The sequence below is a fragment of the Cricetulus griseus genome, chromosome 3, assembly GCF_003668045.3.
Source record: "Cricetulus griseus strain 17A/GY chromosome 3, alternate assembly CriGri-PICRH-1.0, whole genome shotgun sequence".
Lineage (NCBI taxonomy): Eukaryota > Metazoa > Chordata > Mammalia > Rodentia > Cricetidae > Cricetulus > Cricetulus griseus.
Window position 1 is genome coordinate 78120909 of NC_048596.1, and position 17160 is coordinate 78138068.

General features: G+C 44.2%; 1 protein-coding gene across 2 annotated transcripts in view; it reads right to left on the reverse strand.

Moving 5' to 3' along the window:
• Prkcb (protein kinase C beta) overlaps positions 1–17160 on the reverse strand; it is a 333644-nt gene that overhangs the window by 74129 nt on the left and 242355 nt on the right. For both annotated transcript variants that reach the window (XM_027410280.2, XM_027410279.2), the window contains exon 9: positions 14249–14395. In XM_027410280.2, the coding sequence (XP_027266081.1) occupies positions 14249–14395 (147 nt within the window). The remainder of the gene's footprint in view (positions 1–14248; positions 14396–17160) is intronic.

A 17160-nucleotide genomic window follows, 5' to 3' on the forward strand; every position in this document is an offset into this window, starting at 1 on the left:
GCTCTGAGTTTGCTTGGTTGCTGGGGATGGAACTCACATATTTGTGTTTACACGTATGCATTTTTAATGACTGCCATCTCTTCAGCCCCTAAAGATTTTTAAATGATTCTGTGGTGGTGCCATGCTTTAGGTTTAGTTTAGCTGAACTTTCACCCTCTAGCACAGACAAAGCTGGAAAAGTATGAAGGCAACTTTAGAATGGAAGTCTTTGCTGCCTGGTTATCTCTGGCTCCTGCAACCTCTTTAAACAGAGGCCACTACAGGATGGGAGATAAGACTCCCACAAGCTGCAGGAAAGAGGTGGAGAAGAAACAAGGAGGCTTAAACCTGAGAGTGTTGCCTGTGCACCTAATGAAGTTGCTTGATTTGGGCTAATAGGAAATGCTTAACTGAGATACAGTAAGAAATATGAAGAAGTTTTATCTCTGCCCTCAAGCCTGCATCACCTCTAATTACTGGCGTTATTAGAAATGCATGAATCAGTAATGGTTATTGAAGGTTTCTTTTGAGCTAAAAATAAACATTATTCAACTTGGAAGACCTTACGGTAAGGGAGACAAGCCAGACACAGAAGGACAAATAAAGTAGGATCATATACAGAGACTCTGAAAATCATCAAACGTCACAGGAGCTGAAAGATGCTTGCTGGCAAGAACTAGGGTAGAGGCAGTGTGGGAATAGGGAGGTGTTTAAAGCTTCATTTCTAAGGTAAGTACTAGAGATTTAATGCATGCCACATACAAAGTACTGAATTGTATACTTGAAATTTGCTGAGAAGCCGTAAGTATTCTTGAGAGAGAGAGGAGGAGAAAGAGAGAGAGAGAGAGAGAGAGAGAGAGAGAGAGAGAGAGAAGAGAGAAGAGAGACAGAGAAAGAGGAAGAGAGAGAGACAGAGGGAGAGAGAGTAAACAGAAATGCCTAATAAATAAAGAAACTTTGTGACATGTCTGGCTTAGTCACTTCTTTGAGTTGTACGTTAAGCTTGACAAAGCTAGAGGGCTAAAATAAAAGCAGATTTAATTTGACTGTTTTGTAGATTGTTCCTGGGAAAACAAGCCAGTAATTGATGCCTTTTACCAAAAGACAATGATACGAAACCCTTAAGGGCCTGTCATTCATTTAAACAATTAGGCGGCACAAAGAGAGCCTGTTTCTTTATAATCTGATACGCCTTATGAGCATAAGACTGGCTTTGTTGTTGACACCACAGGCCACTGCTGCTGGAGCCTGCGGTTTTTCCGGGGCAGGAGTGGATCACATGGAGTAAGGCAGATGCTGTGAGAGCTCACTGGGTTTGACTCTACTCCCTCTGATGTGTGACTGCAAGTCTTTCACTGCCTGAGCCTCTATTTCTGCATCCCCAAAATGGAGATAATGCTGGCCCTACCTCCTGATCATGCCACAAATTAAATGAACAACACCGGAAACACTCACATGAGCTCCCAGTGCCCAGGAGTAGAGGATAGATTTCTATAGAGGTATTTCATGTTGTCAGTACACAATGCACAATACAACACTTGGGGAGACAGATGGGGTAAAGCAAGCCATGCCACCTCTAGTCCTGCATATCATCCTCATTTGCATATCCCAAATTGCTGCTCTGGGTATTAGATGACTATAGTCCTCTGGTTTCTGCTATCGTTGTTGCAGAAAAGATTACAGATGTGTTGTGAATCTCTGATGTGGTAACGAGATGTTTGTGAGATGCAGGAGACAGAAATTGTGGAAGCTTCAAAGTTGGACCTGAGTCCAATTTTCTTATTTCTCTCCCCCAACCCCACTACCCCTTGCTTTGTGGTATTAAGGATCAAATCCATCACCATGGCCATGGTATGCAATTGCTTAATAATCCTCATACCTAGTCCTTGGTTTTTGTGAGATAGAACCTTACTATGCAGTTCAAGTTGGCTTTGAACTTGTGATCTCTTGAGATATGGGTTTACAGGTATGTACCACCATTCCTAGAAAATTAAACCTTGTGCAGTTTCTGTGTTCATGGGCTCCACAGTCCCTCAGCAAGATGACTTTATTTAATGCAGTAGTATTTTCTCTTAAAGAATCAGGCAACGTTTAAAAGAATGTATAGACTTAAAGGAGATTCTTCCTTCGGCTTATGGACCAGAGAGGTTAGTCATTTAAATTCTCCTCGGAGAGACTTTGCTCATACCAAATAAACTTTCAGAAAGCATGTCCTTGCCATTCTTCTGCAGGTGTGGCTGTCCCCTCCTTCTTGGGCACAGCTAATTGGATCATATGGATCCCTGAGCCACATGAGACCATTAGATTCTCCTTTCTGTACTGTAGACTTCTGGAACAGTCTAGATTTGGTATTTCACTTACAAAGCTCAAAGAGGTGGTGCATGGCCAGAGAGGGGGACAGTAGTGGGAAGGGGGGTGGTGGCTGAGTGCCCCTGAGCAGCAACATACTTGCTGGGCTCTTATGAAAAACACATCCTGCCCTGCCTTTGGGCATTTTAAGATACACAGCTGTGTACCACATCTTTCTGATCCTCAAGCGTTATAAAGCTGAAATTATTGATATTTAATTTTCCTCAATGTAATTAATTTTGTTGAGAGGAGGAAAAAGAACTTTATCTAGTTTTTTAATTCACTATCTTCTGAGGACTGAAGTGGCAAGTCACTTTGTTGAGCAAGAGACATGGGAAATGGGGGAAAGCGACTTAGGGAGATGAGCCTACAAAATCATAGTGCAATCAGAATTGCATATGGAAGCTTGGGGGCTGAGGGGAGAGGCACCATAATTGGGACAGAACTATAGAGACGGCTGGAAGCCAAGATCAGACAGTGAATGTCGAAAGGTTCCCTGGAAGAGGATTAAGGGGACAGGTAGCAGAGACTCTCAGCTCTCTGTGAGCCATATGATAAAGCAATTTAACATATGGTACAGGAAGATAGCAAAGAGGATGAAGAAAGGGGAGTGCTTTTGTCTGCAGGGTTACATAACCATGGCTAATGTATGTAAGCATGTGTGTGTGTGTGTGGATACCTGCCACTAATGAGATTAAAATTAGGATCGACTCCCACAGCTGGGGCTCAAAGACTTTAGGAGAGAAGGTCTCCATTATTGCTAGGAACTAATGCCCCTTTAATCTCCTCAGGATGTTTCCTCCTGTCAGAATTCAGTGCTGCACCCGCTACAAGATGCTTCATCTGGACTGTTCCACTGTGTCCACAGAGCACTCTAGTGGAGCACCTGGTCGTTGGGATGCCAGTGTGGAAACTGGCACTGCCTTCTTCTTGACTTTACCTGGCACAGTACTGAGGACCCCAATCTTGGGGGCTCATAAAAGTATTTTAAGGTCTTTTAAAACCACAAGGGGAGAAACTCTGGTGTGTGGAGTCAGGCCAATATTTTCATATGCAATGTCAAGGTATTTGTCTCCACATCAATGCAATCACAGGATATAATTTTAACTCTTTTCCATGGAAGGAGGAATAACACACTTATGCCACTGTGTAGCTCTGGTAGCCACTTTGGAAATGCTATTTCAAAATAAGGAGTGCTGCAGCGGCAATCCTATGTAGCAATGTATTTACCTCCTCGCCTGTAACAGTGACCATGACTTTTGGGCATGGTTACAGGTGCAGATGTGACTGGTTAAAGGGAAAAGATCAGGGCTCAGGAGGCCCTTCAGGTGCAGAGAGCATGAGGGTGGCAGGGTCGGCATCCTTGGAGTGGGAGCTTCGCGACACTCACTTGTTTTCTGTGTAAGTTCTTTTCCCCAAATAAACTCCACTTCATTTATACTGGGTCTAGTGAATCCTGATTTCCACGCCTTCAGTTCTGGTACCCGGGAGGCTGAGACAAGAGGATTCTAAGTCTGAAGGCAACCTGAAGTATATAGAGAGAGTACCAGGGTCTAGATTGCAAAGGAAACAACTGGAGATCTCATAATGCTGAAGGCTGTGCAGAAGGGCAGAGGGCGCAGGAGGGAGGGCACACCCCTAGGTATTCTCAGGAATCACATTGCTGCACACTGTCCATAGACAGGTGGGTGAGGGGGAGCTTCCCAGTACTCAGGTCAGCAGCTCAAAGTGCATAGAGGGAAGGAAAACTGGCACTTGGGGTGGGGGTGGGTGGATAAGAAAATAAGTGGGGAAATTGTATAGCCCATTCAAATACATGGGCACTGTAGGCACCGTGATAAGCTGGGATGTGTGGATTCAGTCTCAAGCCATTATGAGCCCAAAATCAAGGCTGGAGGTGGGACACTCGCCTAACATGTTCAAGGCCCTGGCTTCGATCCTGTGTTATTCAGTGTTCTATTGCTATAAAGAAACACCATGACCTTGGCTACTCTTATAAAGGAAACCATTTAACTGGGGCTGGCTTACAATTCAGAGGTTTAGTCCACTGTCATCATGGCAGGAAGTGTAGTGGCACACAGGCAGACATGGTGCTGGAGAGGTAGCTGAGAGTTCTGCATTTGGATCCACAGACAGCAGGAAGAGAGACTGGGCCTGGCTTGGGCTTCTGAAACCCCAAAATTCACCCCCACTTCTTCCAGCAAGGCCACACCTCCCAGCAGTGACACTCCTTATGAGCCTTTGGGGGCCATTTTTATTCAAGCCAACACACATCCTAAGCAACACAAAAGCTACAAATTATGCACTTCCAAATCAAATCTGACCGATTAAATGACATTACAATCTTGTGACTTCAAGTTACTCCAGCCTTCAGTTATCTTGGTCTTGTTGCCTTTAAATGGGGGAATGATTATGCCTATATCATAGAAAAGTTGGCAGCTAATACAGAACATTTAAAATGTTCTGGATGTGGGGGCATCACCAACCCTGACTTTAAGCTCTACTATAGAGCTATAGTAATGAAAACAGCTTGGTGTTGGCATAAAAACAGACAGGTGGACCAATGGAATCAAATCAAAGACCCTGAAATCAACCCACATACCTATGAACACCTCATTTTTGACAAAGAAACTAAAAATATAAAATGGAAAAATGAAAACATATTCAACAAATGGTGGTGGTATAACTGGCTGTCAACATGTAGACTACAAATAGATCTATATCTATCGCCACACACAAAACTCAAATCCAAATGTGTCAAAGACATCAAAATAAATCCATCCACACTGAACCTCATAGAAGAGAAAGTGGGAAACACATTTGAATGCATAGGCACAGGAGACCACTTCCTCAATAAAACACCAGTAGCACAGACACCGAGAGCAACGATTAATAAATGGGACCTCCTGAAACTGAGAAGCTTCTGTAAAGTAAAGAACACGGTCAACAAGACAAAATGGCTCGCCACAGAATGGGAAAAGATCTTCACCAACCCCACATCTGACAGAGGGCTCTTCTCTAAAATATACAACAAACTCAAGAAACTAGATGTCAAACTACCAAATAATCCAATTAAAAAAATGGGTACAGATCTAAACAGAATTCTCCACAGAACAATCTCATATGGCTGAAAGACACTTAAGGAAATGCTCAACATCCTTAGTCATCAGGGAAATGCAAATCAAAACCACTCTGAGATTCCACCTTACACTGATCAGAGTGACTAAGATCAAAAACACCAATGATAGCTTATGCTGGAGAGGATGTGGATAAAGGGGAACATTCCTCCATTACTGGTTGGAGTACAAACTTGTACAGCTGCTGTGGAAATCAGTATGGCAGTTTCTCAGAAAATTAGGGATCAACCTATCTCAAGACCCTGCAATACACTGTTGGGCATATAGCCAAAGGAGGCACATCCACACCACAAGGGCATTTGCTCAACTATGTTCATAGAAACATTATTCGTAATAGCCAGATCTTGAAAACAACCTAGATGCCCCTCAACTGAAGAATGGATAAAAAAATGTGGTATATTTATACAATTGAGTACTACTCAGTGTCAAGAAACGACGACACCCTAAAATCCATAGGCAAATGGACAGAACTAGAAAAAAAATCCTGAGTGAGGTAACCCAAAACCAGAAAGACAAATATAGTATGTACTCACTCATAAGTGAATACCAGACATAAAACAACCCCAGAGAAGCCAGAACCCTCTTCCAGAAACAGGTGGAAGCAGATGCAGAAATCCACAACCAACCAATGGGTCAAGCTCTTGGAGTATGATGGAAGTGAGGGAGGAGCGATAATATGAACAAAGGAGTCAAGACCATGATGGGGAAACCCACAGAATCAGCTGACCTGAGCTAGTGAGAGATCACTGAGTCGGGTTTGACAAATGAGGAACCTGCATAATAATCCCTTAATATAGGTGACAATGGTGTGACTGGGATAATATATGAGGCCTCTGGCAGTGGGTCTGAGATCTAACACTAATGTACAAACTGACTTAGTGGAGCCCATTCTATATGGAGAGATACCTTGCCCAGCCTAGACACAGGAGTGTGGGGGTGGAGAGGTGCCTTGGTCCTGCCTCAATGAGATGATGGGACAGACCTAGTAGACTTTCTAGGGGAGGCCTTACCCTCTCCGAGGAGCAGATGTGAGGTGGGAGGGGGAGTGGGGTGGGCAGGAGGAGAGGAGGGAGGGGGAAGTGGTATTGGAATGTAAAAAATAAATTAAAAAAAAAGACCTACAAAAAATAAATAATAAATAAAAGGCCCAGACACACTGTAAGACCTCAAAGTGATGAGAACACCACCACTGTCATCATCATTATTGTCACCACCAGTAGACTATAAGTCCATAAGGACAGATGCTTCTGCCTGTCTTGTTCACAGACATTGCTGCTATACTGATAAGGAGTCTGATAAAGTAAGTACTCAATAAGTGCCCCTGGGTGACCAATCATTAATTATGGATTAATTATAAAAACAAAGAATTATCTCCCTGGTGCTAGCCCTCTCCCTCTCAAGAGCATGACCTCTGGACTGGGTGTGGTGGTGCACACCTTCAATCCCAGCACTCAGGAAGCAGAAGTGGACAGATCTTGTGAATTCAAGACCAGCCTGCTCTACATAATGAGTTCCAGGACAGCCAGGGCTATGTAGAGAGACCCTGTCTCAAACAAACCAACAAACCAACAAAAAGCATGACCTCTACATCTGGATGGTAGATCTGGAGAGGATGGGACAACCTGAGATAGGTGTTTCCAAAGGCTGGCAACTGGAAGAGCCACTTCATGAAGGATGATGATGGAGTGACTGGTGAAGCAACGAATCTCAAAGGAGCAGCTTGACTGTCTATATCCACTCAAGCAAAAGACAGTGAAGGAGGATCCAGATCCTAGAAAGGTGCTCAGAGAACAGAGGGACCCTGAAGCATGAGCCTCCCCTGAAGGAGAGGATCTGAAGTGGAGCAGAGACTGGGACTTTCCACACCAGACTCACAGAGGAGGACTTCATGTCCTTTGAAATAGAGAGGCCATTGAGACGCAATTTATATGTGAGCATAAGATTTGACGACTGCTTTCATCAGCTGTGTCACTGGTACTAGCGTTAATCCCACCATGTGATTGTAAAACCATTACCACAATTTCTGAGCCAAATTTGAAGCTGATTTAATTACATACTGGCGAGGATGATGGACTCTGGCCAGGTCCATTCAGGGTTCCCAGAAAATGGCTATAAGACACATTTTGAATAGGCTTCCAAAGGCAAACCCATAAAGCTACATCTTTCTCACCAGGTCCAATTAGGGGCAAATATATATCCTGACATATTTCATGCCTGACCTACCTCCCACCTATGTCCAGTCAGGAGCAAGCATACATCCCGATGTATTTCCTGCCTAATGTGATGAAGCACATCCAATTCAGTAGGGTCAAACTTGTTTAGGGGAATAAAAACATGTGGGTTGTTATCTTACATAAACAATAGCTTCCAGCATTTCAGGAAGTATCTGTCCTTGGACAAGGCGCTTACAGATTAGAGCCATTTTTGTTTTATGGATCTTAGGCACTGTAATTAAAACTTAAAACATAACTTTAGCTCTCACACTAGCTGTGGTATAAGAGTAAAATTACCTTTCACTAATAGGCTCTTCTAGAACACATTAATATAAATATACGACTGGCATATCAAATCTGTGATTGCACCTATGTGTGTGTTGCCGTGGTGTGAATGTTGAGCTGGAGAAGTCAGCACCAGTATCTTGGACAACAGCAGCTAAATTCTGAGTATGGAAGGGCACTTTCCTGGACTCTGGGGCTTTCAGGCACTTTGGGTCCACTTCCTAGACCTCTGGGGACATCCAGGCACTGGACATCATGGCTACTGTTACAGGAAAGTCAAGCCATAGAAGAGGAGGCTTGGGTTTTCTGCCTTAGACAAACACCCAACCACAGAACAAGATGGGGTTGCTTTTAACACCCATGGATGTGGTACCTGGGTGCCAGTGTCTAAGCACTTGCCGTTTATTCCTTCAATTTCATAAGCTGCTGACTTCTTCCTACTTGATTTATTCCTGGCTTATGCTGGGCTCAGGAAAGGCAGCTCCAGCACCTGGCATGTCCCATGATTTGAACACAAGGAAATGTCACCGGGAAGAGGCGCTTCAAGTTTTTTGTTTGTGGGGTGTAAGAAACTGAGTGTTCTACAGGAAAAAGTCACAGGGTCTTTTGGGACACTGTGAAAAATTCCAGCCAAAGAGGAGAAGCAGGCAGGATCAGTGAGACCACTTGCTAGCCACCAAGTTATTCTCCCAGACTCCCTTGCAGCAAGGCGTGGCCACAGACTGAAATCTCTCCGATAGGGTGTGGGCAGAAGTGATGTGTGTCACTTCTAGAACAAAGCCCGCTAAGAAGCAGCTTGAGCCTCCTCCTCCCAGTCCTCCCCCTCCACCCTCTGAAAGTAGAGAACAGGCTAGAGAGACTAATGCAGTCCATGTAAGGCAGAAAGAATTCCATCCCCTAATTGTCATATGGAGAGAGTGGGAGGGGCCGGGGACACCAGTCTTGAACTATTTATGACTTAAATTACATCTCTATTATATCTGAGCCAGTATACCTCTGGGGGCCTATTTGTTATAGCAGTTGAGTTCATGTTCTGACTGCTACACAAACTAGCCTAAGTCAGAATGGAGGCACCCAAGGTTCTCATTTATTACTTTCCTTCTTTGCTTTGTTAACTCATCCCCATGGGCTATCTCTAGTCACTTTCTCAGGAAGGCCTCCAGTGACTTAATCTAGACTCATTCTCCTGTAGGCTCCTACAGTATACCACAGTGGCACTCGATCTGCTCCTTTGATTTTTCTTGATTAGTGTTTATAGCCCCATGGTGTTTTAATGCACACAGTATTTCAAAATGCACAGAAGCATACTCTTAGGAAACATGCATTTTGTTGAATGTAAATTTGACCTTAGATGATTGTGTCCTGGTTAAATGGACAGCATGCTGAAGAGTTTAGATTAGGATGCACTGAGGTCTCTCACTGACTCTGAAATGCACAGAGTGTGTGTTGACAAAGGTCGGTCAGATGGATAGACAGATATGTGATAAAGCAAAGATAGTCAATTGCTAATTGCAGAATCTAGTAATTGGTGTTGTGGATGCTCACTACATAATTCTTTCCATTTCTGTTTAAAAATGAATAAATGTGAAAGAAAGTGAGCCAGAGAAAGATACTTCATTTAAATGTTTCTTGGATAAACCACTATTACTTAAACTTCACTTCAATGAATGGATCTTTAAGCTATTTCCATTTTTTCTATTAACAATTATGTTGAAATAACTATCACTTTACAGAGATCTTTGTGACATTATGCTTGAGCTTCTTTTTAAATGTTTATGTGGTATGTGCGTGTTTGTATGTATTTATGTATTCATATGTGTGAGTGAGGGTATGCACATGTGATGGTGTATGTGTGGAGACCAAGGGCAACTTCATACATGCCCAGCACATACATGGAACTTCTAGATTCCTCCATCTCTAAGAAAATCCAATATGCCAACCAGCCCTGCTCAGGTAAGACAACCTTCCCGGGAACCATGAGTTAACTCTTCAACTGGCTTTTCTCTTGCAAGTTTCCAGGACTGGGCAACACATTTGGAACGCAATGGCCTCACACTTGCTTTCGCCCTTGTGTCATTTTCACAGTTCTTAACAAAATGCTTGTGTCACCATTGGTTGCTCTGCAAATGATCACAGTGCTTATCGAGAGTGTGTTTTTTTGGGTCAGATCTGATACTGTGGGCTTGGGGGAGGGAGGTGCAAAGCCCCAGGGCTGGTTCTTTTCATTTTCCGAAGGGGAAGAGCAGACTCGTGGCTGTGTTCTTCTGTTTAAGGGGACTGATCTATGCGCCCAGCCAGATTGCGCAAAATGTTCAAAGTCGGCATTCGAATACAAAAGTGCATTAATTCCAAACCACACTTGGCACCATGAGAGTGGCAAAGGATTACTCTGCTTTAAATGATCACAGAGGTGCTTGTGATTCTGTTTTGCTTTCATGATAGGCTGTTATTCTGTCTGTGGTTTATTTAATACTACATCTCCAGTCTGCAAGAGAACTCTCAATTATTATAACAGTTTCCATGGAAACATATGATCTATTCTCTCTTATTTGCTCACTGTTCCCTAACGATCCATTCTCCCACTACCCCCCCATTTCCCTCCCCAACCTCAATTCTTTCCAGAAGCCTCCATGGAATTTCCATTTTCTATCAGCAACCTGACTCTACTGTTAAGTGATCAAAAGCATGTGCATGGTACACTGACTTTTGAGTTAACAAGGACAAAAATAAGAATAGTAAATGAGCCTAGGGAGACCAGAAAGCAGCAAATTCAATTAAGGAAAGTTCACATAGGGAGGCCAAGTCAGCAAGGGGCCACAGAAGTGGACAAACTTGAGTGGAAGCAAGACTTCCCAATGTTTATACTTTTAATATAATTTTAATTGTGAACTATATAAATACCAGGCTGGCTTAAAATAAAATTGGAGGGGAAAGAAAGGAGGAAGGACTGTGAGTAATTATGGAGTTTCTTGGGTGGTGACAATGTTGAAACTGTGCTGATTGTTGTGACAAATTAGAAACCACTGGATTGGGCTGGAGAGATGGCTCAGAGGTTAAGAGCACTGACTGCTCTTCCAGAGGACCTGAGTTCAATTCCCAGCACCCACATGGTGGCCCACAACCATCCGTTATGAGATCTGGTGCCCTCTTCTGGTGTGCAGATATACATGGAAGCAAAATGTTGTATACATAATAAATAAATAAAATCTTTTTTTTAAAAAAAGAAAGAAACCACTGGATTGTATTGTTTACATGGGTAGATTATGGTGGTATGGAAATTACATCTCTCTAAGGGGTGTGTGTGTGTGTGTGTGTGTGTGTGTGTGTGTGTGTGTGTGTGTGTGTATGCACGTGCACACGTGCATGCGTGTGTGATTTAATTTCATTTTCTATGAGTCAGAGGTCTGACTACGCTGCCCATCTGGCCTGACTCCTGAACTCATGCAATCCTCCTGCCTCAGCTTCTTTCATTGCTATTTGTGTATAGCACTCCACCCAACTTAAATTTTTAAAACTCCCACATGAGACCAGGCACAGTGTTGTTCCTCTATGACCTCAGCACCTGAGTGGATAAGGCAGAAGGAATGAAGGTTCAAGGCCAGCCCAGATTACATAGGTCATAGGTCAAACCTTAGAAATGACATAAAACAAGACTCCCTATTTGACTCAGCCTGTAAGAACTTCCTCTTCCTTTGGGCTGCAGAAGGAATGAAGGTTCAAGGCCAGCCCAGATTACATAGGTCATAGGTCAAACCTTAGAAATGACATAAAACAAGACTCCCTATTTGACTCAGCCTGTAAGAACTTCCTCTTCCTTTGGGCTGCTTTCTTCTTCATCACTGGGGAAACTGCATCACTTTGGAATCCATTCTTCCTATATTTTAAACACCCTGACCCCCCCCCCAATACTCAACTCTAGGCTTCTATAGAGTCCTTCTTTCCCAAGTGGCACCTCCCTTCGTGTTAGCTTTCTTTCCTAACTCTGTCTAGGCACTATTTTCACTCATTCGCTTAATACATTTTTACCAGCCACCTGCTACATGCCAGCCTCTGTGGATTGCAGCAGGCTGTGTTACTGTAATCTAGTTCACTGGTTTCACTAAGCCAGCCCTAGTTTTATTCTCAATCTGTTTCTCCACCCCACACCCAAACTGCTCATCACTGTTTGGAAAACTCATACAAGTGGTATGGACCGCAACCAACTGCCTACTGTGTAACCTTGTGAATCTCAGTGCTGCTTGGCCATCCCCTTGGGTGTCTGTCTTTTCTTTCCATTCTCATTCTATTCTGGGATTCTTCAAACTCTAAGACAGCATTTCATACTCTTTATCGGATCTCAATGAAAACCTGGCCATAGGCAAGAGAAAATACAAGCATTAAACCTAGATATTGAATGAATTGTGTCCATAATTTTGAAATCCAGTGTTGACTGTAATAGGGAAGTCTTCCTCTTGGGCCACTTAGATCTGAGAGAAGAAAGAGGGACAGAGCAATATGTAAATAGGAGTGTCATCCATTAATGGTTTCCGTGAAAGGAGAAAATGGAGAATGGCTGAGCACATGCTTACAAGCCCAACACTAGGAGGGAGGGCTGAGGCAGAAAGATTATGGTTTGGAGGTCAACCTGGACAGAAGCAAGACCCTCTGTCAAACAAGAGAATGAATGATTACCTACTTTAAGGTGGTGGACAGGGAAGACCTTCTAGAAGTGGTGTTCAAGTACAGGTGTGAATTAGAAGAGCCAGCCATGCAAAGACCCAAGGGTCTTGAGCCAACAAAGCTCCACAGGAAGAAGGAAATTGGCTTAATAATCCGGGCACCCCACAACCACCATGGTATCTAGAACATGCTGGGTGACAAGGAGTAGGAAAAGCAAAGACGTAAGGACCAGATTGTAAGGGTAGTGTAAGCTGAGAAAGAGAGTGGAATGGAGAATGCATCTGAATTGTGGCAGGAGAGAAGACTAACCTTAGGTAAGCTTGTAAAAAATCACTACAGCTGCTAAGTGAAGAGTACATTGATTACCGGTGCTGAGGTGATGAGGGACACCTGGTAGGAGCTTCTCGGTGGTTTAGCTTCCGTGTTGGAAGATGGAGTGGAGTTAGTAGATGCTGAGTAAGCTATGACTGACCCAACAGGATTGACTAGTGGATTGTATGTAGCATGGAAGGGCATGGGTGGTATAAGGACAAAGATGGAGAACAACGGGGGGATTCAAGGATAACTCAGATTTCAGGCTTAAGTTTCAGAGAAGAAAAAGGAATTTATATTTTTTGCACACCTGAGTTCATGGGATGAGATTTATACCAGACATCTTTGTGGCACACTAAGGGATTCAAAGACTCCAAACAACACTAAACAAGTCAGGAATACTTATAACACAATCTCAACTCTGGTAAAACAGCGTCTCGTGGTATCTATAAAAACATCCAGGATTGCTCTATGAGTCCCAGGGTCATCCTTCAACTGTGCTGCTGCTCAAAAGGAACTGTTCCCATTCTCAGCTGCCACCGTGATCTTTTCCAAAAGCAAACCTGATCGTGTCACTTCCCTGCTTAAAAACTTTCAATGGCTCCCCACTGCACTGTGAATAAAATCCAGACATATCTTTCCAGCTCATCTGCGTCAGCAGGACCAGACCACTTCTTCCCTCTGCAACCTCATGTCCCCTGCTCATGTCACTGTGGACCTAGTGCCTCTGGATGGTACCTAGAATGTCCTTTGCCCATGTCACTGAGGGCCCAGTGCCTCCAGATGGCATCTAGAATGCACCAAGCTCTTCCCCACCTCAGGATGCTGGCACTGCTGTTCCCTCTGCTGGAACAGCCTTTCCTTGCTGTGGCTTACTTTGAGAGACTGGGTCTCATGCACCCCAGGTTGTCCTTGAACTCACTGTGCAGCTGAGGAGGATCCTTCTACCACCACCTCCCAAGCCCCAAATTCTGAAGTTAAAGGTATGTGCCATTATGTCTGGTTTATGCGATGCTAGGGACCAAAATCAGGACTTCATGCCTGCTAGGCAAGCCCTCTGATAACTGAGCTATGTCCTCAGCCCTTCTTCCCTTGTTCTGAATGCATGCCTGGTTTATTCCCATTCTTCAGGCCTCCTCCTCAGATCATGTGAGTGTGTCCCCTCTCGGTTTAAAGGTGACATAAGCCCCTATTCATTTTCTTCATTATGTTCAGTACAGACTGCAATCTGGATTTATTTACATTCACCTCTTTTCTCACCATAGGGACAGCTGCTCCATCCAAAGTGGATGCAGCCACCAAGTCATTCTGTACCTTGCCAAAGCTGCCTTTCCCCAGCACCATCAGGAAGTTAAAATCAGTCAGTTTCATCCGGTCCCTGTTGCCATTGTTGTCAAATTTGGAGATGGTGTTGGCTGTCTTTTCTTCTGGAGTTTTGGTACCCTGGCCGATCTTGGCTCTCTATAGGAAGAAACAGACAGAATACAGGATGAGGGCTCGGAACACTCTGGTAGGAAGGCACACTGGCTCAGAGTTGCTGTGGTTCCAACATCCAGACACCACATTGCTCTGCAAATATCCAACCTTAAGGCCAGCCTGGGCCCGTTTATCTCTCTTTATCCCACCAATCGCATCCTTTTCTGGGAGGTGTCGTGTCTCCTTTCTGGCCCTGGAACTCATCTACTTCTTTCCTAGTTGATGAGTATCGCCTGTTAGCATCTGTCAGTCACCCAGAGGACCCACATTGGTTCCCTTCCTGCCAGGCTTCACAGTAGCAAACACGAAGCTTCTCATACCAGTGAGCCAACCACTACTTAAAATGCTTAAACTTGCATTTGTGGAGAGAGTAAGTACTCTTTCCCCAAAGCTGCTGGGCCTATGTAAGAGAGCCCTTCCCAGTTGCTTTACATACATAGCTGTTGGTAATTTCTGTGTCCTCATTGACTTTACTTTCTTCACACATACTTGTTTCATGTTTATTGTTTACACTGACACCAGAATGTAAGCTCCCAGAGGACACATGCTTTACCAGTGTGGTTGTCACTGATTCTCGGGTGTCTGGATGAGTATGTGGAGAGAACAGGCAACTGAGTGCACTTGGCAAATGAACTTTCTATACCTCAGACCCCATGAAAGCTGACATTGACAATGCCAAGCATGCATCCTTTGCAGAGTCCTGGTATACAGCAGACCCCAGTGAATGGTGCCACTATTATTGTTTCCTTGTGTCATGTCTTTTGATGACAAACAGGCAATAAAATGCTTCCTGGAGCGCTCTCTCTCTCTCTCTCTCTCTCTCTCTCTCTCTCTCTCTCTCTCTCTGTGTGTGTGTGTGTGTGTGTGTGTGAGAGAGAGAGAGAGAGAGAGAGAGAGAGAGAGAGAGAGACAGACAGACAGACAGACAGACAGACAGACAGGCAGACAGACAGATGATAGAGAGGGGGTATACATATTTGTAAGTATAAGTGGGGGTTTGAGTATGTGCATGGCACAGTACACAAGCAGAGGTCAGAGAACAATCTCAGGCATCAGCCCTCACCTTCTACTTTGTTTGAGGCAGGACCTGTCTTATCATTTGCCACTGTGTGCACCAGGCTGGCTGGCTCTTAAGTTAGTTTCCAGCCATTCTCCCATCTCTGCCTCCCATCTCTCCACCGGAGTACTGGGAGTACAAATTCATGTAATAACCACACCTGGTTTTACATGAGTTTGTGGGGATTCAAACCAGGTCCTTAGGGTTGCACAAATGCTTTACAAACTGAGCCATCTCCCCAGGCCCTTCCTGGGGTTGTGTATGCCAATGAAGATGACTCATCCAATCAAGGAGCTTCCACTGAATGTCTGCTATATACCAGGCTCTGCTGTAAATGCTCAGGGTAATCAGGGAGCAAAAGATACACCGATCCTCAAATAATGCCCATCATTCAGAGACTGCACCCTTCATGCTGCATTTCAAGAAATATGTCAGCTTTAGCCTAAGCCGACATTCAGTGAGCAAGACTGCAAAGCTCCCATCGCTTCTCATCTTCTTAATTAGTGTTTTTAAAAAATTGAAGTTGGGACCAAGGGAGATAGCTCGCTGGGTAAAGTGTTTACCTTGTAAACACAGAGACCTGAGCTCCCACCTCAGAATCCACATTAAAGAGGGCATGGTGGTACGTGCTGGTAATGCCAATGCTGGGGAGGTGGAGACAGAAGGATGGGTCCCTGGGACTCACTGGCCAGCAACTTAGTCTACTCAGTGAGTTCCAGCCCAGTGAGAGACCTTGTCCCGAAATAAAGGTGGATGGTGCTTGAGGAGGACACCCAAGGTTGTTCTCTGGCTTCCATGTGCACATAGACACAATTGCACACACATGTGCATGCCTACACAAATAAAATACACAAATAATTGAGATGTAAGCTGTAAAATGCACAGATCTTCAGTGCATAATTCATGAATTTTGACAATTATATACATAACCAGACCCTAATCAAAATACAGAACAAATCCAACTCCACTCCCCAGGGAGGTTTGCAGCTACTCTCCCCTCACAAACAACGAAGACCATCTCTGCTCTGGTTTTTATTCTCCTAGGTCAGCTTTGCCTATTCTTGAATTCCACCCAAATAGAATCAAAGCACATAGACCCTTTCATGCTTTCCTGCCTTCTCTCATGAGAACATTCTGGAAACCCCTCCACTCAGTTGTGTGAACCAGAAAGTCCTCTCTGAGTTGCTGAGAATTTGTTGTAGGTATTGATCATTCTTCTGTTGATTGTCCCAGTGCTCTAACTAGTTTTATAGTAGGACATGTTGATGTTTAAGCCTAAAGCACCCAACACTCAAGGTCTATGGGTTAAGGGCAAAGCAGAGACATTTGAGGGACAGAGGTATGGGGTTCCAGGAGGAGGAGGAGGTATTTGAAGCACGAGAACATGTCATCTGGGTGGAGACTTCACCTAAAAGAGGTGCCCCCGACAACAGCTGCCTGTCTTTCTTGGACCATATCCTCATGCCAGCCTGGCTCCTGGTTTTTTCCTGACCGATCCAAGCCTCCCTCCCGGTCTCACTGCTTCATCATTGTGTCTCCTATTTCCTTTGTAGCTGAGCTGGGATGCATTGCACTCCCACACTTGGTTCTCATTCCACTTCCCAGCCCAGCTATTGGCTGTGCATGTCCATCCACATGGAGGTTCTAGAGCACAATTCCTTTTTAAGTGAAGAGGGAGAGCTCATGCCTTCCA